Below are 24,076 nucleotides of genomic sequence, written 5' to 3' on the forward strand. Positions count from 1 at the left end.
GGGCACTTTTTTCAGTGAACAGCAGCCAGGTTGTTCTTGTAAACTTCAGACAGCAAAAAGGTATGACAAGCATGCAAATTGTCTTTTATTTACCTGGCACATGACATTCAATAAATGTTTTCATTTCCTCTATGAACCTCTGTCATCCGTGATAACATTTCGGTATAGCTGATAATGCTTGTACTGCTTTAGGAGAATCTGAACCTTTTGTACTTTGGGGAGCATGTTAAGATATTCCAAGGCGCACATACTGACTCAATTTCACTCTTCAGTCTCAGCTCAAATGCCAGTTTCTCTTCAGACAGGCCTTCTGTCTGATCATTCGCTATTAAAAAGGCTTTCCTCAGTTACTCTGTTTCACATTATACTGTTTATTACTTTCATAGCACTTTTAAAAATCCATAATCATGTTGCTTATTTGGTTACTTATTAAGTGTGATCATGTAAATGAGGCCTTTTCTAACAACATTACTTAATATTGTACATCCACGTGCACACACAGACACATACACACACACACTTCCTATCATTTTCCTTGTCTTATATTTCTCCTTAACATTTATCATTTCCTGACGTACTATCTATTTTACTTGTTTATGTTGCTTATTACTACTTTCCCCCCAGAAAGTATTTTCCTTGGGGGCAGATATTTTGTCTGATTCACAGCTGTATCCCCAGTGACTAGAACAGTGCCTGGCTCATGGTAGGTGCTCAATTAATGTTTGTTGAATGAATGAGCTGATAATTATAATGGGAGTGTAATTGCCATGAGGGGAAGGATTCCACCTGACTTGTTTATGGCTATTTGTGTAGTGACTAGTTCAATGCCTGGCATATGGGAACTCAATAAATATTTGACAAATAGATGAGTGAGAAGAGTTATCTGGTGAAGAGAGTGGAGAGAGGATCTTTGGGAAGACCGAGAGCCTGTGTATTTGAAGAGGTGAGAGAAAGCCACTGTGCCCAGTGCTCTCAAATAAACACCACACAAAAGAAACAGGAGAAAAAGGTAGAAGCCAAGTGTAACTGCACCTTATAGGCCACGTTAAGTTTTTATCTTAAAAGCAGCAAGATGCCAGAAAATAACATAATGTCTAAGGCATATTATGTCTTAGGAAACAAATGTAATTCTGTAATCTGGAAAACCCATGTTAGAAAATTAAAGGCTTTTGTAAAGTGATCTGTGGTGTCCTCTTTTCCCTTTTCTCTTGCCCTCCAAACACACCCTACGCAGAGTACTAAAACAGCTCTGCCACTAATGATTCTCCAGTGTAGCAATGTCCTTACTTTTCTAGGTAAATATAGAATTTATTCTTTTTATACTAGAGGGTGCTTATAACTCTGAAATGAGATGAATGGAGGTGTTGGTGTGTAAAGGTGTATGGGCTCCATAATTTTGATTTAAGATTGCAGAATCCCAGTGTGTTGTAGTGGAAACATAACTTATAAAAAGAGAATATGACATAACTTTAAGACTTCACATTAATTTTTACTCTTTCCAGTGGAAATATATTTGTGACCATTGTTATATTTTACTTACAGATCACCAAACTTGAAAGTTTTCTCTTCTACTTACCTCAATTAGATGATTAATGATAGAATAATCTACAAGTGGTTGAGTGCCATATTTGTTCCAAACTTTAAGTGATAAGAGACTTTTAGGATTTAATATTAGAAATGAAGATCAAGAGAGTAAATATAGATATAAATTTGGATTTATTAATTTATAGTAAGAAATCTAGCCACATAGTTTATATTCATTCAATTCCATTGAAATCTGCATATTTTCTCACTGAAACAAACCTACCCAGTAGGCCAATTTATTATTGAAAAATTATTCAGTAAGCCTTGAATAAAAATATGGGGTAGTGCATAGATTATTTTCTTAATATATTAATTAATAACTATAATAATAATGCCATCAAGCTGTGCCTACCTGAATATAGCTCTTTGATGTCAGGGTAACTGCTAGAGACAAGATAGTTGAGTTCTCTGATCAAGGTATCCTTTCCCTGGAGAGTATTTAATAAAAACTGACATGCTTTGTCTCTCAGACTCATGCTTATTCCCTTTTGTTTATTTTATTATTTTATCACCACCAATTAAATAAGATTCAGTTATTATTGCATTGTTATTGAGAATCATTCTTTCATATAATTGTATGTTAGTTGTACGAGTCTGTTGGGGATATCACTGGCCACCTATGCAACTTTTTTAAGAGATACAGACAACTTGGGAGAGGATAGCAGGGAAATACTGAGAAGTACATATAAGGGAATGAGAAAATGAGTTTGAGTAGCCTGTAAAAAAGAAAGCTAAATGTTGGCCTCAAAAACCATTTTCTGGTTTTGGAACACTTATTACAGTTTGATTGCTGGTAACAAATTGTTCTGCTTCCCTACCAAGAGCATAAAATATCCCACAGTTGTCTTAATTTTTATAGCTGGAAGGTTGTAGATTAGGTATTAGGAAGAATTTCAAGTTATTAAATATTGGAATGTTAAACTGAGAAAGATTATAGAATCACACTTTCCTTGAAGATTTTAAGGTGGTATAAATATTCTACAGTGTTGTTTTATACAGGTTTAGGGAATAAAAGGTGTGTAATTATTTTAGCACCTCAATATTCTTTTGAAATCCAAACATATATTTATCAGGCATATACTTGACAAAAAGTTTATTTGATTTTTTTCTTAAATTCTAAGCTAAAATCGTAAGTCCATGATCACTTGTATCTTTAAAGATTACTAGTTTTTACCCTGCATTTGCTTCTTAGAGGTTTTTTCTTTTCTTTTCTTTTTTTTAACCATTTAGTCAGTTTTGAATACTTTTAAGTTGGTGATTAGTTATATAAATGGGATTTGTGGATTAAGGGTTTTTTTAGTTTAGTTTTTGTTTTTTGCCATTCTAGGATCTGTTGTACTTAAATTTCCCATTACCCGTAACATAACAGGATTAAACTATTTAAGGCAAAAATAAGGGTACATTATCCTCTTTCTTCAGATGGCTACTAAACACCTGAAACCAGGCCATAAGGTCACCATATGTTGGTTTTCAATTTTCCTTTGTGTGATCAAATGATAAGTAACCTTTCTAAGCACTGATGCTCCTTCCTGACCTTTAGGGCTCTGCTCTCCCTCTTTACCTTCAGGATCCTTTATTGCAAGCAGCTGTTGAGAGGTGTTACTGATAGGCTAATGTGGACAAAGAGGATGTTTCATATTTAGAATCAAGGACCCAACATGCCTAGAATTTAGAGTTTCCCAAGGGCCAAAAGTGTGCGCATGTCTCTTTTTCAGTCTTTAAACTTCATTTAAAAAAAATTTTAAAGCCAGCCAGCAGCTGTAAACCAACAATAAAATCCTAAGCTCCTCAACCGTTAGACCCCTGCCTTCCTTCTTGGACAAGGTTATTCCAAAGTAAACCTGAAAATCTAGTTGAGGCCACGATGGGAAGGTGGGGTCTGACATACCTCATTATACCGTCCTCTCTTTGGAAGGTACAGCTGACCAACATTATCATTAAAACAGAGATCTTAAGATTGATGAAACAGACTCTTTGTAGCAATAAGATACCAAATTCCAACCTGACTCTCGTATAGCATCACATGACGGATAGCAGGCCCCGAAAGAAATGGAAGAATTTTACCCTAAAATCTATTTATTTGGCATATGTTGAAGTGGCCCTGTAGAGCTGTCTCTTGTAGGGAGAATACACATTCTGCTGAGAATCCCCTTCCCTTTCCAGGTCTTTTCCCTGATCCAGCAGAGAATTAACTGGGAGTCTGGCACCTTTTTAAGTCTAATAAGAAACATTTACAAACTATTCTCTCTGGGAAGCCTGCTACCTGGAGGCTTCATCTGCATAATAAGAACCTTGATTTTCACAATTCCTTATCCTAACCCAGACATTCTCTTCTATTGATTCCAGGTCTTTAGATAATAACTCTTTCAACCAATTGCCAATCCGAAAATCTTCTACTCCATCTATGACCTGGAACTCCCCACCCCTTAAAATGTATAAAACCAAGCTGTAGCCTGACCACCTTGGGCATATGTTCTTAGGATCTCCTGGGGCCATGTCATGGGCCATTGATGACTCATATTTGACCTAGAATAAATTTCTTCAAATATTTTACAGAGTTTGACACTTTTTTGCCGACACAATAAGACACCATTTTCTCTTCACATACTGCTTTCCTTAATGATATAATAATTGTAAAATGATTTTATTCTTTCATGATGTCACCTCCTCCCCTTGTGTAAGCTGCTAATTTTAATTTTCCTCGGTAAATAGAAGAGTTTCTCTTCCCATTTTTTAGTCTGGTTTAACGTATATAGTTTCTTAAAAATAATGAAAACATTAGAAAAGGTAATTCTAACAATTTTTAGAAATTATACTCTTTGTGAAACAATCATTCCATTCTGATCAAAAAAGCCCTATTTTAGTTCTTTACAAGGTTATTTTCTGCATATTAGGTAAGTTATTTTACATTAGATGATTACCATAAAACTGTTTTCTAAATATATTTTTATTACCCACTTATATTTGTTAATATTTTAAATTATTGTTAATATTTACAAATAGTGTTGTTCATTTCAAAACTCATGTAAACCAAAAATCTGTGAATTGATACTAAAATTTTAAATAAGTAGGAGTATTTTTAAATGTCTTGTTTCTTGGAAGACCTTGAAACACTTTTGTGAAATATGTTAACAGTATCTTTTTAAAATCCACACCCAAGTGTTGATATTACATTTGGAAGTTCAGTAATAATAATGCATAAGTTGATTCCTAAACTCATATATTGAGTGAAGATGTTATAAATTAGTATATAATAGTTATAATTTGGAGATATTGTCTGTTAAAATCAAAGTAAAAAATAGGAGGGTATTAAGTTTAGTGAGGTTTTATATTTTATTGGAATACAAAAGTAAACCATTACTAATCAGCCTTAATTGGCCAGTGACATTTTTCAGTTCTGATACATTTAAGAGAAATGGGAAAGTAGCTTAGGTGTGTGGTGATTATCTGGGACATTGATATCGAACAGAGCTGATTCAAATCTACATCTAGTTAGAACTGAAACAAATTGCTAAATTATTCTGAACCTAAAGTTTCTCACATTTTCTAAAGAGATTACCATGATGAATAAATGAGATACAAATATGAATATGCCTGGCATAGTAGTTGATAGTATACCCTGAAAAAAAATTAGTTCCTTTCTTTTATTCCTGCCTACAACATCCCTACATGATCCCTAAGTGATCATGAAATATGTGCTGAAGTATCTACAGTGATGGGGATTCAGTTTTAGTTCATCATGGTTCACTCTGACTTTTGGAAGATTCTTCTGTATATAGAACTGAAATCTGCTTTTACGCATTGATTGAACTGACTTCTCCTCTAGGTTGACCTGCATATTTTTTCCCCAGTCATTTATAAAATTGACTTTCTAAACTCTAGGAAAATAGTTCCAGTTTCAACAACAGGACAAATAGTAAACACAATCATTCCTTCAGGTATGAAAACAAAAATGCTAGATAAAATAAAACTAATAAACTCAACTAAATTTAGTTCATTTAGCTACAACATGTACTTATGTGATCAGAAAGGACATAGGAACACTTGAGGAATGATGCCAGTATAATGCACAAGCCTTGTTTTTTTCATGTGTGAATGTTTCCTAGTATATTAATGATTTGAAGCTATCAGGCAAGCTTTCTCATATTTAAAGATATAGTCTATAGCATTAAAGTCTCTTAGAAAGGCCTAAAGAAAGGTCTTTTTTTAATTCAACATGGTGGTTGGCTTAGTGGCTTTATTTCCAAAACACTAAGCTCTTTATTGCAGCCATGAGGGCAGATGAAGAAGCTGTGAAGATACACATCTTTTGTATCATTTGTGTTATAGTTTAAAAGTTGATTGATAAAGCTAAAGTCTGGATCCAATTCTTAATTTTTATGAAAGAGGTTTCTGTTGGAGGCAAATGTCCTCAAAAGCCAATGTCTCTAAGAAGGAAGCATTACAAACCACAGAGATTAAGACTGCAAAGGATCAGCTGATTGGGATGCTGGGAACAAATGCCAGCAGAGATTTAACTGTGCAAATGCTTTAATGAGGCAAAAAATGGCTCCCATAAGAAACCGAAGCCCCAGGCTTGTGCCTCACATAAGAACAAAGTAAAACCATATACAGCCTACATGGTGCTGACCAAATAAATCAACATGACAAATTGGTTCAGTGAAAACCTTGGGATGTGTGATAGAAATAAATGAAGGTGCACTTCTACAATTCAAGAGGCACAGAATACGCAAAGAAAAAATAATATTCACTGAAGATAAGCTTGAATACAAAATAACAAACAACACGAGGAAACAATCCACCATGAAGTTGACAGATAGGAAGATTAATGACCCAAGAGAAAAAGATAGGGAAATATCTAAGAGAGGTTAAGAAATAGGTGATTGAAATGAGAAGGTCTAATTTAAGTTAAATAGGAGCTTTAGAAGAAAGAATAGGAAAGATACACATTAAAAGAGATAATAACTAATAGTTTTTTAGAATCAAAGAAAGACATAGAAATCAGAGCATGAATCTCAAGTAGATAAATAAAAAGAACACTTAGATATAGTAATGAAGCCCAGGCAGAGTGGCTCATGCCTGTAATCCCAGCACTTTGGGAGGCCGAGGCAGGCGGATCACTTGAGGTCAGGAGCTCAAGAACAGCCTGGCCAATGTGGTGAAACCCTGTCTCTACCAAAAATACAAAAATTAGCCAGGCATGGTGGCAGGCGCCTGTAATCCCAGCTACTCAGGAGGCTGAGGCAGGAGAATTGCTTGAACCCAGGAGGCGGAGGTTGCAGTGAGCCTAGATGGCACCATTGCACTCTAGCCTGGGTGACAGAACGAGACTATGTCTCACAAAAAAATAAATAAATAAAAGATACAGTGATGAAATTGTCCCAAAGCAGATAGAGAAAAAAATTGGAAGCAACAAGAAAGACTACAAAGGTCGGGTACGGTGGCTCGTGCCTGTAATCCCAGTGCTTTGAGAGACCAAGGCGGGAGGATTCCTTGAGCTCAGGAGTTCAAGACCAGCTTGAGCAACATGGTGAAACTCTGTGTCTACCAAAAAATACAAAAATTAGCTGAGCGTGGTGGCATGTGCTTGTAGTCCCAGCTACTTTGGGGGATGAGGTGGGAGGATCACTTGAGCCTGGGAAGTCAAGGCTGCAGTGAGCCATGTTCACACCACTACACTTCAGCCTGGGCTACAGAGTGAGACCCTGCCTCAAAAAAAAAAAAAAAAAAAAAAAGACTGTAAAGAAGAAACAGCAGTTAGACTGACAAGTGACTTTTCATCAGCCTCCACAGAAGTCAAATGACAATGAATTTTAACACCTTCAAATGCTAAGGTAAGATAAATGTCAGCCTAGTATATTCAATTTAAATACCACTAAAAAATGAGAATACAATGAAGATATTTTCAGAAAAATATGAAAAAGTGTCCCTTGCTAAATTAACTGCTAATGGATGTATGCCAAAAAGAAAGAAATTGGATTCAGAAGATAGTGGTAAGATATAAGAAGAAATTGGCATTAAAAGCACTGGTAAACACAGATACAACTAAACAAACATTGACTATCAAGTCTTGGGCAATGGAAAAAATGCTCAACATCACTAATCATCAGGGAAATGCAAATTCAAACCACAGTGAGATACCACCTTACTCCTGCAAGAATTGCCATTATTAAAAAGTCAGAAAGCAATAGATGTCATGGATGTGAGGGAAAGGGAACACTTAAACATTGCTGATGGAAATGTAAATTAGTACCTCAATGGAAAGCATAAAGGTGATTCCTTAAAGAGTTAAAAGTAGGTCTGCCTTTTGATCTAGCAATCCCACTACTGGGTATCTACCCAAAGGAAAAGAAGTCATTGTATGGAAAAGACTCTTGCACACGTATATTTATAGCAGCACAATTCACAATTGCAAACATGTGGAACCAATCTAAGTGCCCATCGACTAATGAGTGAACAAAGAAAGTGTGATATATACACCTTGTGGAATACTACTCAGCCATAAAGGGATCAAAGTATGTCTTGCAGCAACTTGAATGGAGCTGGAGGCCACTATTCTAAATGAAGTAACACAAGAGTGGAAAACCAAATATTGTATGTTCTCACTTATAAGTGGGAGCTAAGCTGTGAGTATACAGAGGCATACAGAGTGATATAATGAACTTTAGAGACTCAAGGGGGAGGGTGGGAGGGGTCTAGAGGTAAACTACATATTAGTTACAGTGTACACTACTCAGGTGAGAGGTGCACTAAAATCTCAAAATTCACCACAGTATAATTCATCCATGTAACAAAAAACCACTTGTACCCCTAACGTTATTGAAATAAAAAATTTTTAAAAAGTCTTGGGCAGCTGGTCGTTCAGAAACTTTTAGACTTTTGTAGGCAAGGAAAATTTACTTCTAAAAACTAGCAGACAAGGATAGAGATGCCAATTCTTAATTTTGCCAGAAAGGAACATTTTGCAAAGCGTGCCATAAACATACAGACCCTGCCCTTGGGAATTTTACAGTCTACTGTAACACCAATAAAGTAAAAAGATTACAACTTAACAAATAAGGACAGTCCATTAAAATAAAAAGCATTAGTTTTATGGAAAAAAAAAAAACTGTCCAGGCTTGGTATGGTGGCTAACACCTGTAATCCCAACACTTTGGAAGGCCGAGGCAGGAGGATCTCTTGAGCCCAGGAGTTCAAGGTTGCAGTGAGACCTCAAAACAAAATAAAGCAAGCACCTGTTCACATTGACATCATCCTTCTAATTTTGTCAAAGAACATTAAAAACTTTATCATAGAGCAATACCAATCCATGCCATTTGGGCTACATGTCTGACTATAACCTACCTTTTCCTCTGAAGTGCCCATGAATTCTAAGTGATTATTATTTTTTTATAAAACCAACATAATGCCTGGTGCATAGCAGATTCTTGATAAATATTCTAGAATGAGTTGGGAAAAAGCTATTACTTTTGTATTGCCAGGCATTCCTCCTAACTGATTGGAAGTTGACCCCATAACATTAGAGATTCCAATTCAAATTTGCAGTGTCATATAACAGAAATGTCCTTTAGTGGGGACTGTGGATAACTTCTCTCTCCTTCCTTAAACTCAAGAGCAAGCGCAAAGACCCAAATTTCCCTTACAGAGCCTTCCCAAAACAAAATTTAGGATTATCAAGGGGATTCTAACACACAGGCGCTGATTTATTAATTCACAGAGGTTATGAAACTAATCTTAATAAATCTTAACTTCTATCAGGATTCATGAGTATGTGAAAGAGAGCTAGAGCTAAGCTGGTGGATAGTAAAAAGAAAAAAAGAAAATCATTCTTTCTCACTATACTTCAGCACCTCCTATATTTTATTTAGGGAAATCTGCCTACTATGATGGTTGCCATGCAAATTCCCCAAGAGGCAAACAATTTCAGCATCCATTTAACTTTATTAGAGCCTGGAACCTATGTTAGGCTGCTTATTCAGCAACTAATATGCATGTGCAAATGAAACTGACATACCTATGCAAATATATCATGCATGTTCTAGGATTTAGCGGTTTAGAGAAAGAAGTGTATTTCTGAAAGTGTGGAGTTGATCTCAAGTTCATTTAGGAAGTCTACTTCTTGTTTACTTTGTATGAAATGAAATTTTCTTTTTATCTTTCAAGAGAGTATCCTTTAAAAGAAAAAAAAGTCTTGGGAAACATTCCTAAATTGGATACCAGTATCTTTCTTATTCAAGTTGAGATTCCAATTGCAAGATCTATCTGAAAACTCTTCAGAGCCTTCTCCATGACTAGTTCTACATTTTGGGAGTGTTCCTCAACATAGAATTCCACTCCCATACTTTAAACAGTGATTTTACTGTAAAAGAGAAGTTAATATGGTAACAAAATTTGAATCCCCAGGAGCCCACCAAGGTAACAAAATGCATTAGAAGTGGAGATCTAGTTTTCAAAATGCATCATTCTCTAAAAGGTAAGAGGGCTCTAGTGTGAATCTTCAGATTAAGGTTTTGAAAAAAGTATCTCAAGCACCTGCTACTTTGGGTAGAGATTTTCAAGGCACTTTTGGAAAATAAAGTTTCTGTAACCTGACTAAATAGTGTGTTTTCCTGATAGATGCAATAAGTATCGTCTTTTTCAATAATAGAACTTTCATCGCTTAGTTTTGTCTAAAGTAAACTTTAGGCTTCTTTTACCTTTGTCTAAAGTAAGAATGCAACCTAATAAAGATCACAAAAGATCAGGAGTATCATCCAGGACTATGGATGAAAATTTTTCATAATCTTTATATTAATCTCTATTAATGCTCCTCTGTTTTTATGAACACATTTTTCCTTGAATTTGGATAGATTTTTGATACATGGAGCAATATTTCAAAGCCCTTAAATGTTACTCTTACTGCTTTTTAAATATTAAACTACAAGAATATATTAAGGAATATAAACTAAAAAACCATCTTTTTATTTATTTTATTTTTATTTTACTTATTTATTTATTTGTTCTTATTTTACTTTAAGTTCTGGGATACATGTGCAGAACCTGCAGGTTTAAAAACCATCTTCTATAGAAAAAGAGTAAAGTAGTATAAATAACCTCTTAAAACATAAACTAAAGCTTTGAAAGAAAAGTGAATTTGTAATATTGGATTGTAAACATGAGAATGTTTTATGTTTATGTTATGATCCACAGTACATGATCCCTTTCTTTCTCTTTCTTTCTTTCTTTCTTTTTTTCTTTTCTTTCTTTATTTCTTTCTTTTCTTTCTTTCTCTTCTTTCTTTCTTCATTTCTCTCTGTCTCTCTCTCTTTCTTTCCGTCCCTTCCTTCCTAACTTCCTTCCTTCCTTTCCCTCCCTCCCTACCTCTCTCTCTCTTTCTTTCTTTCCTTTTTTTTTTGACACAGAGCCTCATTCTGTCATCCAGGCTGGAGTGCAATGGTGCAATCACAGTTCACTGCAACTTCTAACTCCTGGGCTCAAGCGATCTTCCCACCTCGACCTCCTAAACTGTGGGATTACAGGCATGAGCCACTGCGCCTGGCCCATGCTCTTCTTTTCTAATATTTTGTCTCTCTAGGCCACTAGTTCTCCAAATGGAGTTTAAACATTTTCAGGTATTTAAAAGCCTAATAGGACCAGGCACGGTGGCTCACGCCTGTAATCTCAGCACTTTGGGAGGCCAAGTGGGGGCAGATCACGAGGTCAGGAGTTCAAGACCAGCCTGGCCAACATCGTGAAACCCTGTCTCTACTGAAAATACAAAAATTAGCTGGGCATGGTGGCAGGTGCCTGTAGTCCCAGCTACTTGGGAGGCTGAGGCAAGAGAATCGCTTGAACCCAGGAGGTGGAGGTTGCAGTGAGCTGAGATTGTGCCACCGCACTCCAGCCTAGGTGACACAGTGAGACTCTGTCTCAGAAAACAAACAAACAAAAACCTTAATAGACACTATATGTCTCCTCTCTGCCTGGTAGGAGGCACCCTAAAGAGGAACCCAAAGAGATCCCCTCAATTTTTTATACTCTGTGGGGCACTTCCATTTGTAGGACCAGTTAACCAGTGACATCGATATTTCATTGCCTTAATTCTGATTGTGTTTGTAATGTGAGTTCTTATGTTTTGGGATTTAAAAGATCAGTTGAGGAATAAAAGCAAAAGGATTAAATGTGATGTTAGTTTACTTTTGCATTTCAGATAATCATATTTTTATTATAAATATATATTATACTAAGTTGTTCTAGCTTAAATTAAAAACTTGTAACATTGGTAATGATGCTAGTTGGTGATTATATATAAAAATAAACTGAAAATTTGACTATTTTCTTCGAAAGGAAGCTTTTCGGGGGCAGTTGAAACCCTTTATGTAGGAATAATATTGAACGGCTTATTTTAAAATCTGATATGTTAATATAGTATTAACAAAAAAGTATTTTATATTGTCAATATTAGAATAAGTGTTGTAATTTTCCTATGCTGAGGTAGGATAATGGAAAATCATAAGAAAGGAGACAAGACAACTCCACACAACATACCCAAAGCATTCTATAAACAGCAGCATTTGTTCAAAACCAAGTTTCCTTTCATGGAGGTAGGCTAAATTGATGTACTGAAAATAACGTTGTTAGATTGTGCCTAGGCGTATATGAATGTTAAAAATTACTCCAAAATACACTTCAAAATTTAAAAAATTCATACATTAAATTCTTATCCATTCCATGGTCTATTTTCCTGTTTTAAAATTGTCTTCATTTGAATATTATGGTAGATCTAAGAAGTCATTTTCCTGGCATCTCTTTATTAGTAATTGGTAAGTTTGTACTATTGTATATTCTTGAGTGTAATAAACATATATTTCCTTTCTACATAGTCATTTTTTTCTCCCTACTCATCTATATTAATGAAATTTCTATACACTATTGTAAAAAGATCCTAACTAATATTAAAAGCTAAGATATACTTTATCTGCTAAAGTAAGAATTACAAAGACAAATAGTTAAATGATACTGCAAGATGTTTCATAAAAACCTCCTCCAAAATCCTCATCTGCGATGCTTCAGCAGCAAAAGGTACCCAGGGTCTCTTGAAAGTAATGCAGAGTGACTGTAAGTGTATTTTATGGAAGAATTGGACATGACTCTATTTCTGATCAACTTGCTTTTGCCTTCTTTCCTAGGAAGTGTGTAGAGAGCTCTGGTGTCTCAGCAAAAGCAACCGCTGTGTCACCAACAGTATTCCAGCAGCTGAGGGGACACTGTGTCAAACTGGGAATATTGAAAAAGGGGTAAGCTCAATGATTTACTACCTGTTTGACATGTATACAAAAGTGATAAATTGCTGGTACTGATATTCAACCACCAGGAAGTCTTATATATTCATTTAAAATCTACTTGAAAATAATTAATTCCTAGAACAATAGGTTAATTGTCATACCTTGGTAGCTGCAAATATGCATTATTTAGGAAATTACAGTTGGTAAGTCTATTTTAGGTCAGTTTCACCTTTATTTTGGTATATGTATGTTATATTTGTACCAAAAGTAATGCAACAACAATCTTTTTGTTATGTAATGTAGTCTGTTTACTCATATAACATAGTCTAGTTTTTCTGGTAAATAATTCCCCGGAAAATTATGCAACCCAGAAGTAGACTTTATAACTATAGTATTACTAAAGTCACTTTTTTTTTTTTTTTTAGACAGGGTCTCATGGTCTCATTTTGTTGCTCAGGCTGTAGTGCAGGGGTACAATCTTGGCTCACTGCAACCTCCACCTCTGGGGCTCAAGCAATCCTCCCACCGCAGCCTCCTAAGTAGCTGGGACTACAGGTACACACCACCACGCCCAGCTAATTTTTGTATTTTTCGGTAGAGACGGGGTTTCACCATGTTGCCCAGGCTGGTCTCGAACTCCTGGGCTCAAGTGATCTGCCCACCTCAGCCTCCCAAAGTGCTGGGACTATAGGCATGAGCTACCACACCCCATCTAAAGTCACTTTTAGATTGCAGTATGAGAGAAGGGACTAGTAGAAAAATAATAATTAAATAATTTATTGAACATAGAAATTAGAGCAAATAATTTTAGATTCATCAATCTAGCTTTCAAAAATATAATTATTAAGACTTGTTTAAACATGCTTGGCACAGTGGCCCACCCCTGTAGTCCCAGCTAAGTGGGAAGCTCGAGTGGGAGGATCACTCAAGCCTAGAAATTCGAGTCCATCCTATGCCACAAAGTGAGAGACTCTGTCTCTAAAAAAAGGAAAAACAACAACAATTGTTGAAACAGATAGTAGCAGTTTGTGTACTACTCTTAAAATTTTCTAGGAATTGCTATTTATGTAAATTTAAATTCTAGAATTTATTTCTATAGACTGAATTTGCAATAACTATTACTGTCATCTGTTCTCAGTTCTGACTTCTTCCATGTTAGCTGGGCTAGTTTCAACAAGAATTATACTGAGTTTCAGCTTGCAATCTGATGTTTAAGTAAAAAAGAATGAAAGCTTTTGGGCAGCTGTCACAGTTTATTAATCCTTGCTGACGGCTTCATTCAGGACCCATGACCTAGTGCCATGTTGATGGCTTTTCCATGCTAAGTTTGGAAATGTTGGTAAATTATGCTAAATATATGAACTGATAGGGTAATTGAAAAAGGATTTAGAATCTTTTTTTTTAAGATATTGTAAGTAGCCAATAAAAATACAAAGAAATTCATGCACTACCAAAAATTCCTTCTATTTTTTTTCACTAAAGTAATAGAAAATATTAGGAATTGCATTCTTGAAACAACAATCCATATTTACTTTGGAACCAATAATTCTTGTCAATTTACCTCAGTCTCTACTTAGAAGAAATACACAACCATAAAGAGGGAGAGTCACAGGGAGAATCTGTTTCTTTATTTGCCATTGATTTATTATTATTCTCATGATCAAGTTCATGGTCCACAGTAAACCACTAGTAGTGGCTATCTGAGAACACATAGCTCAGCTCCACCGGTAAATTATATTGTAAATACATATTTAATACCGATCATTTGTGCTTAAAGCAGGGCCATCAAATGTCATATCTTATAGCATATATGTGCGTATATATGATAGAGATGATAAATTTCTTGGAAATTACAATTTGAGGGATAACTAGAAATACTCTCAGACAATTTTAAAGCTAACGGTATTGAATTTAAATTTCAATAAGCAAATAGAGAGGAAACGTAATTTCTGTTTTTTTGTTTTTTTGTTTTTTTTAGACGGAGTATAGCTCTGTCACCAGGCTGGAGTGCAGTGGCACTATCTCGGCTCACTGCAACCTTCACCTCCTGGATTTAAGCAATTCTGCTGCCTGAGTAGCTGGGATTACAGGCACATACCACCATGCCCAGCTAATTTTTGTATTTTTAGTAGAGATGGGGTTTCACCACGTTGGCCAGGCTGGTATCCATCTCCTGACCTTGTGATCCGCCCACCTCGGCCTCCCAAAGTGCTGGGATTATAGGTGTGAGCCACCGTGCCCAGCCAAATATAATTACTTCTAAGCACAAATAAGAATGATCACAGACAAGAGAAAGTGATAAAATGGGGCAAAATATATTTGATTTCTAAAGATTCACCTTCTTAATCTAGGTTAATCATCAACTTTTTGATCCATAAACCCTTTCTTTAAATGAAGTCTATAGAATTCTAATATATATACATTTGAAAAAAATGGAAATGCTCTGGTTTAAAAAGCCTCTTGCCTGCCCTTTACCCTGTCTTTGGACCTTTGCCAGCTTCTGACATACCTCCAAAGGCCTCCATGAAAAACTATTTAAAAACCTTGTAAATATGGCAAAGTTTATAGGTCAAGGGGTCATTTATATTCACAACATAAGAGTGTACTATCATAAGGCCAATATAGCGGATATCACTGTCTAAAACTTATCTACAAAACAAATCTTTGTTGTTTTTCCAGAGACCTGGAAGATAGATAAAGTTTTAGGAATGACACTAATAAGTCTTAAAAAGAATGAATAAATGAATGAAAAAAATACAAATGCAGACTCCTAGAAAGGAAAAGGATAGAGCAGTAGATGGTCCTCAGAATAACCTTATTAACTTTGAACTTATGAAGAAGCTTTCAGAAAACTAAATCAGCCTGCATTTTTAAGAAAAAACAAACAAAAAGAACTAGACACGTGAGCAAAACACTTCTTTATTTTTTATCTTTTACTAACTGTATTGACCATGTTACCTCTTGTATGAATTTTTGTTGTTAATTTTTGTTATTTTTTTCTCCTTAAGAAGGAAGAATATTTACTGTTGCCAAATGGAGATTTTGCCCTTAGGGCTATAATATTTGGAAAGTAAACCAGACCTCAGAATTTTGACCCAGAGCAAAACAGCCCTGCAAAGAGCTATTGACAAAATTAAAGTGGAATTTTCAATTAATCTGGTCAACTTTCTGTGGTTAGTTTGTATACTTGCCATCTAAAAATAATTGACATCCCAGTAACAATAATGACAAAGATGATGAATATTTAAGAAGTACTTACGGCCAGGCCTGGTGGCTTATGCCTACAATCCCAGCACTTTGGGAAGCCTAGGTGGGCTGATCACCTTAGGTCAGGAGTTCAAGAGTAGCCTGGCCAACATGGTGAAACCCTGTCTCTACTAAAAATACAAAAATTAGCCGGGCATGGTGGCAGGCACCTGTAGTCCCAGCTACTCAGGAGCCTGAGACAGGAGGATCACTTGAACCCAGGAGGCGGAGGTTGCAGTGAGACAAGATTGCACGCCATTGCACTCCAGCCTGGGCAACAGAGCAAGACTCCATCTCAAAAAAAAAAAAAAAAAAAAGTACTTACACTATGCCCATCACATGTTGCTAAGTACTTTACAATCATTCTTATGTTTAATATTAAGAGAAATCATATGAGGTAGGTACAGTTTTAACTCCATTTTACAGAAGAGAAAAATAAGACTTACTAGCCCTAAATTGAACAGTAATTTAATGGCATAGCTGACATTTCAGCCCAGGTCTTTCTAATTTCAGAGTTGAAATCTTTGCCTCTCTATGCTGACTCTAATTTTACTTTATCTTCACGTGAGAAATTTTGCAAAGTAAAAAAGCAATTTTTCATTGTCACGGGAATCAAGTGGGTCACTAAGCCTAATCTAGGTGGTGACAGTGTATTTCGCCCTTTAGTACTAAATAGATTTTTCATTTTCTACCTGTAAACAGTATCTCCTTTTAGGAATCACAATAAGAAAGCAATGTGAGTAGAACATTGAGCTAAGCATATATGATTGTGTGACAATTGGTAAAATAATGAATCTCTAAAATGGGAGACAACCAATTTCTATATATTTCATAGAGATAATATAAGGATAGAATTAGATAATATTTCAGTGAGCTTTTTGCGGGCCTCCTCAGAGGGAAAGTGCTAACATGTTACTAGAGTATCATCAATACTTTTCATTGTTATTTGCCAACCTTAGATGATGGTGGGCAGAAAATTCTTTGGCAGACTGCCTTAGCTGGCAGTAGAGAGTATAAGCATGAGTTTGTGTGTCTCCGAGAAATGGATGAAATATTCACAACCTCTGATCTTAACTCTGAGTTTCAAAACTACTCTCACCAGAAGGAACAAGAAAGAACCTATACACTGTCTAGCCAGCAGAATAAAACCAAAGCTGCTCATAGTTTTCTGAATAAATCTTTTTTTAAAAGGGAGGGGGTAGAAATACTGCTCGAGTGATAGCATAGACATATCCAAAGGATTGAATCCATGATGATCTCGTCAAACTCTGGCTGCAAAAGATATGGGATCCCTGCCCAGGGGCGCAGTTCCACAAATGTTCCGTGTAAGTATGGGAACTGTTCCATGCACATTTAACAGATGGAGTAAGAAATATGGCCAAAAAATTAAAAACTGATCTTTGCGTGAGTCCTGGGGGGTCTGACATCGCTATTACAGCCATTGGATGTTCGCCTGAATAAGCCATTCAAGGATTGAATAAGAACCATATGGTCTGAATGGATGTGCTCAGGGACAGTAGCATTAACCAAAGGAGGAAATTTGATGAGCCCAGACGGTGCGCTGGTACTGTGTGTCTATGGGTCAGTCTCCTACAAATCAATGAATATAACTTTCAGCCAGAGAGCTTTCCTTGGATACAGCATCAGCAATAGCCCTTTGGACAGGAATCAGAGCGATGCCATAATTGACGAAATAGTAAATAAGGATTTAGATTGTAAAAACTTTGATAGTAGTGTTGGCATTGTTACTGAACAGGATATTAAGGATAATCAAAACCCAATCCTTGTAATCCCTGTTGGTGACCACAAAGAAGGCTTCAAATACTGGCTTATAGCCAATAGATTGATTTAATGACTCTACAAGACCCAATTAGAGATATAGCCCAGTATTTGGGTTTACATGTAAGTGACATTGATTCCTAATATCTTTCCATAGGAAACATAGGGCTGGATTAGAATAGTATTATTAAATGCCCTTCTAAAGCACTGGATATATAATAGGACGTTTGCAGCCTTAGATCTTAATTTACTTAGGGTAGAATACAGTATGTTTTGACTGGTTCCCAAACTATGAACACAGGAAGTGAAGAAAGAATAGTTCTTCCAATTGCTGTAGAAATTTAAATAGTATGGGATGACAACTTCTGATTTAGAATTTGGGCTGAAATGTAGCTTTAGCATTCCTGCACCTGCACAGTGGAAAGATAAGGCTTTTAATAGTGCTGTGCTCCAACACTCAGCTCTTCTGACTTGGGAAGAATGTTCTGTATTGAATCACTAATATTACTTCCTGCAAAATCTTAGAATTTCCTTAGAGGTCTCTTATTCCAAATGCTGCCTGGACCCAGTACTGGATATTAAAAGGTATACCATAATCACATCTAGAAAAAAATTTTTTTTAAATACTGCGTATACTCATCTTGAAGTTTTCCTTCATGGAAATGTGACAAATTTTCAAAGTTAAATTATTTGATTTATAATGTATCTTTCTTAAAGTCCCTTGATGTAGATCATAATATTTAGTAGTATAATAGCAGGAGATGTTGTTTAATAATAAGTAGTGTTTCTAAAGAAGGCTCTTAAAGCCTGACTGGAATATACCATGTTTCTAGATTGTGTTGAAAACATTTATTTAATTTAGAAGAAATGTGAAAAGCAATAATGAACAATATAAGATTTTATTCTTGGAAAAAAATATGATGGCTTCACTTCTTTAACCTTTATGAATGTGGTTAAACATACCCCAATTAGCAAGAAGAAGGCCAAATTTATCCAATTTATCCGGATAATTTAGACTAAAGTAACATGACTGTTATTTAGAATAGTCCAAAATCACTAGATTGGATAACCTTTGAAAATAAAGATTAGAAACTTGTTTGCATCTACATATTTAACTTTTCTAGTTTAAAACGTAAAGTAAAATTCTATCTCTCTGTAAATAGAGCTTTTACAGGTTTGGTAACTTCAGGTAAAAGAAAGAGTAAAAACAGATGGCACAACACTCAGAATCTCATTATTATGTGGTTATAAGATTTATATATTCCAAGTTGCTTTATTTGGTGCAATCTAATTATTCTACTCATTATTTACACACATTAAACTCTTAATTTATATTGATTAATGCAATCAGCTAGAAGAGTCATTCAAATCACTTGATCCACATGAAGTCCCCATGGGCTTCTTAAAGCCCTTTTGTTAAGTTAAATAAGTTTCTTCTCTTAAAATCATATACTACATTGATGTTTACTACTACCAAAGGAGAAAAGTAGCCATAATTATAAAGAGATCCATTTTTATAAATAACAAAGGAGGAAAACAAAACACAAAAGAACACTTCTGCAGAGATCAAAATCAAACAAGTTGTTCCGTAGGTTTTTAACTTTTTTGAAGGTATGTATGCGTTGAACTATTTTAAAAGTTTCCCTAATCTAAACCATATTGGAATCAAGGACTAAAATTAGTTTCCATTTTATAGTTAAGGAAACAAAAGAGAAGAAAGAAAAGTGACTTGCTTTGGATCAAAGATATTGCTAGAACTGAAGTTTGTAACATAAAGTCCTACACAGACCAAAGTTGTTAACTTGTTAGCTAGTTAACTAAGTTAACTAGTATTAAATTAGAGACTACACTCTTGTCAACTGCTAGGTGACTGATACTTATATTACAAATTATTTACCCATTAATTTTTGTTACTTAACTTTCTGATAAAATTACCTATTATGATATAGCTCCATGGAATAGATATAACCAAAGCATGAATTTATGCAGTATAAGGCCTTTTAGCAAACCATTTATGAAATACTACTGTTGTGTAGACTTTAGTGATGAACACTGAGCAGCATTTTACGAAGTGAATATTGTATTTATCATTTACCTAAAGAATGACTTTAGTTCATGTGACTTTTCTCACTGCCCTACATTTTGTGAGCATTCTAGAAATGTGTAATAATATTAATAAATACTTTGGAACCTACATCTTTAAGTATTCTTGTAGCTCTCACAATTCTTTTGTCACCTGACAAATGAAAAAACCTGACTATTTTTTCTCTACAAATCATAGGTATATACAAAGAGGTCTGAAATAACGTGTATCTACAGCTGTGTTTAAAAAAAACTCTACTATTATTTTGTATTTTATGTAGTTATAAAAATCCAGTAAAGCATGTTATTCTTTAATGTCTTCAAATACATAATCATACACCTCCAATGGATTTTTTTTTACCACTAATTTTTTTATGTATTTTAGACAGATAATCCCTTTTCTACTAGTATGTGATCTTGGGCAAGTCAATTCCTTTAGGTTCTGGTTTCCTCATCTGAAAAACTGAAGTGCTTAGGCCTTATGAATTCTGAAGTTCCTTTGAGCTGTAGATTCAACTCTGTGATTATATAAAATAAATGTAAAATCAAGCTTTAATGTTATTTGAAATCAATAATGCTAAGTTTCCAATTTGAAAAAATAGGCATGTTTTAAGATTTGAAGTTTCTAAAAGTGTCAGTTCTCATTAATTGCAGACAGGGAAAAAAAAAAAGCAGTTAATTGCTGGCCAGGACTATACTGCTCAGTTATTTGCATAGGAAAACTGGGTGCAAACATAAATATTTTTACACACAGTTACTTGTAGTAAGAAAACCACAAAACTGGAGATTATTTGGCCAGATGTTGTGACTTTTGTATAGGTGCAGATCTGATACAAATAACATATCACTATAAAAATTGTTCTTCAAGACCAACTAGCTAAGTCATAAGTTTTCAAGTGGAACATTTTCTCCTTCTCAAGTATACATTATCAGTAACCCTGATCACAGGGTTGATACTATATTATTGGTTTAGCCAACTGCCTCTTCTTCATCATTCTGGACAGATGATCTTTTTTTCTTCGTGATCATTTTTATTGCTCAAAACTCAATAATCTTTCTTAATATCCTGTTTTAATATTTATCAGACTTAGGGTCAGATATTCTTCCCTACAGCCAAGGAAATGTTAACTTCCTCTTGCCTAATTTTTTATAGACAAATAATTGCTCAGCACTGCTCTAAAAAGTCCGTTATGCTGTTACAACTAGCACAGCTCATTGATTGTCAATTTGGTACCATCTACTAGGAAACAAATATGAATTTGGTTTCTTTACCCTCCAGTATCTCCAGTTCCTTCCTGACATGTGATAACCAAAATAGGACACAATTCCTTAATTTAACTACTTATTAATTAATCTAATTAATTTTTGTTGCATACATACTATGTGCCAATTAATCTAATAAATTTTTGTTACGTACACACTACATGCCAAGTGCTATTCTAGGCATTCATTGTTTCCAATAAAACGTTTTGTGGTGATGCAAATGTTCTGCATCTGCTCTGTCCAACATAGTAGCCACTAGCTACCTGTGGCTAGTGGGTCTGAGGAACTGAATTCTTTAATTAATTTAAATTTAAATAGCCACAAGTGACTCTTGAGGCTTTTACATTACAAAGAAGTAATTTGATAACTAAACAGGGCAATTTAAAGTAGTGGTAAGTGGTAAGAGGGAACTAAAGCAGTAGGACAGATTCACTGTTACATGGTCTGGGAGCAGGAAAGGGTATTGAGGTATCATTTTAGAATGAGGATGGTCAAGGAAAGATCTCTCTGTTGAAATGACACTTGACCTGAGACTGAAAGATGAGAAGACAGCAGTAGAAGGAATTGGGAACAAAGCATTACTAGAAGGACCAGTAAATTTAGATGCTCTAAGGAGGAACAAGCTTAGTGTATGAAGGTGGAAATCCAATGTGTCTGGAGTAATCTGTGTAAGAGAGAGAATGGGGCTGAGGAAGGAGGCAGGGGCTAGATCACTAAATCTACTGTTGATCAGTGTTATGGAAATAGGAAACCACTGAGTTTTTTTAAGCAAAAAGGTGGCATAATGTGATAGCATGTTTTTAAAAGATCTTTCTAAATGCTCTCTGGAAAATAGATTCTAGGAGAAAAAAGTAGAAGCACAATGATCAGGTAAGAAGCTACTCCATTTGCCAGTTTGATCTAGAGTATAGCGATGAAGAAGGTGAAAAGTAAAAGAATTCCAGGGATATTCTGGAGATAAAACCAACAAAGCTTGGTGATAGAATTAGTATAATAAACTGATCACTTTCTAAGTACCACATCATGATCCCTTTTCATTTTAATATAAGGTTGAATTTTTATTAAACAACCTAAAATTGATGACATTTGTTCAACTTTGCTGATAACCATGTTCCTTATTGTTATTCATATAAACAAATGACTTTCATAGTAGCATTATTTTGGTTTGTCAAAGTTTGATAATTTGAAAAATGCATCAACAAAAGTCTACAAATGCTTGGTTTAAAAAAGACTTTCATTTGCCATATTCTGCAAATAAGATTTATCATGCTAGAGTTATGAGTTGATTTTGTGATGTCTGTGTCTCAATAAATTATTCCTGGCTTTCTACTTAGGTGCAGTATGTGTGGTTTATTACGGAGAGTAGAGCTGAGCAGAATTCCAGTACATATGTTCATGTGGGGGCCATACACATGGCTAGTCAGTGTATATAAGGGTTTTTTTGTACCCAGTCCCTAGTGTCTTGGCATTACTTTTATTATGTCTGCAGTGCTCATGTAGATGAAATGCCACAACACATTCTATTACTATTGTAGCCTCAACCGGCTTTTTTTTTTTTTTTTTTTAAGAAAGAGCAATTACCATCATAAAAATTCCTTACTGGGGAACCTTCCATATTGCGTTATCATTCCATGAGTCTAATAATAGTGAAATATAAAGAAAAATTTTAAATAAAATACTAAAATATCTAAAAAAGACTTTGAGGTCTATGGCTAGCTCTATAATGAGAAACACTAAAAGTCAAGAGGAATAGAAACAAGGGAAAAGAAGCAATGTGACTTTGTTTTAGAACTCCCAATACATGTTAGAGGCTTATAAATCATGGTCTAGCTAAGATAATTCGCAAGTCACATGCACCTTCACCAGTGTCTAAACACAGTTAGAGAACTATCTGTCTGTTATCAATTGGGAGAATGCTAATGCCTATAATTGGTCAGTACCTGACCCTTATGTATTTCTATCCTGATAGCTCTATCTGCCTAAAAGCTAATTCTGTGTTTTCTGTGAAATCTTGCAGTGGTGTTATCAGGGAGATTGTGTTCCTTTTGGCACTTGGCCCCAGAGCATAGATGGGGGCTGGGGTCCCTGGTCACTATGGGGAGAGTGCAGCAGGACCTGCGGGGGAGGCGTCTCCTCATCCCTAAGACACTGTGACAGTCCAGCGTAAGTAGCTAAAGTAAGCCGGAGCCAACAAAAAGACACAGTTGGAAATGATTCAAAGCTGTGGTTTCACATGTTATCTGTAAAAACGTTTCGCTAGTGAGCCAAGTACTTGTCTTCAGAACAAGCCATAGGCACAGGAAAGTGGAGGAGCTTTGTTAGACAGACTTTCTTTTTCTTCCTTTCCCCTTATTGTGTAACCAAAAATAAAATGTAAAAAATAGAAAGTATTGTGTATCTGTCCCAGATAAGCCAGACTTTTAATCTAATAATAATCAGATTTCCTCCTCCAAAAACTACTGAATTATGGATGAATCCAGATCTGGTCTTAGCTACATTACTATTATTCCCAGGAAACCTAAGGTCTTTTCACATGTCACATAAAATTATTACTGCTACATTAGTATTAAAAGGACCAATGAGAGCACTTCAAGGGTTGAAATGCCTTGATTCGCATCACAAATCACAATGAAAAGAATACTGCCCATGTGTTAAAATAGTTTCCATTCATATGCCCCCATTAATCATCTTCCAGAGCTGCCACCACTTTTCTCCCCATGACTGTTTTATGCAGGTCAGACTGCACCTCTTCCACCACTGTTTTCTCCAGCCAGAGTCCCCCTGGCACAAGGCCAGCGCCATCAGTATTCTTTGCTAGCTCTGTTGCTTCTCCCTCCTACCAGTGCTCCATGCCCATT

At 35.4% G+C, this 24,076-nt stretch overlaps 1 protein-coding gene across 2 annotated transcripts in view; it reads left to right on the forward strand.

Annotated features, from left to right (window-relative positions):
* The window catches only part of ADAMTS6 (ADAM metallopeptidase with thrombospondin type 1 motif 6), a 334,536-nt gene that overhangs the window by 201,424 nt on the left and 109,036 nt on the right, over positions 1-24,076 (forward strand). For both annotated transcript variants that reach the window (XM_003827427.5, XM_063604436.1), the window contains exons 12-13: positions 12,753-12,860; positions 23,236-23,381. In XM_003827427.5, the coding sequence (XP_003827475.2) occupies positions 12,753-12,860; positions 23,236-23,381 (254 nt within the window). The remainder of the gene's footprint in view (positions 1-12,752; positions 12,861-23,235; positions 23,382-24,076) is intronic.

This window comes from Pan paniscus, chromosome 4 (assembly GCF_029289425.2).
Source record: "Pan paniscus chromosome 4, NHGRI_mPanPan1-v2.0_pri, whole genome shotgun sequence".
NCBI lineage: Eukaryota > Metazoa > Chordata > Mammalia > Primates > Hominidae > Pan > Pan paniscus.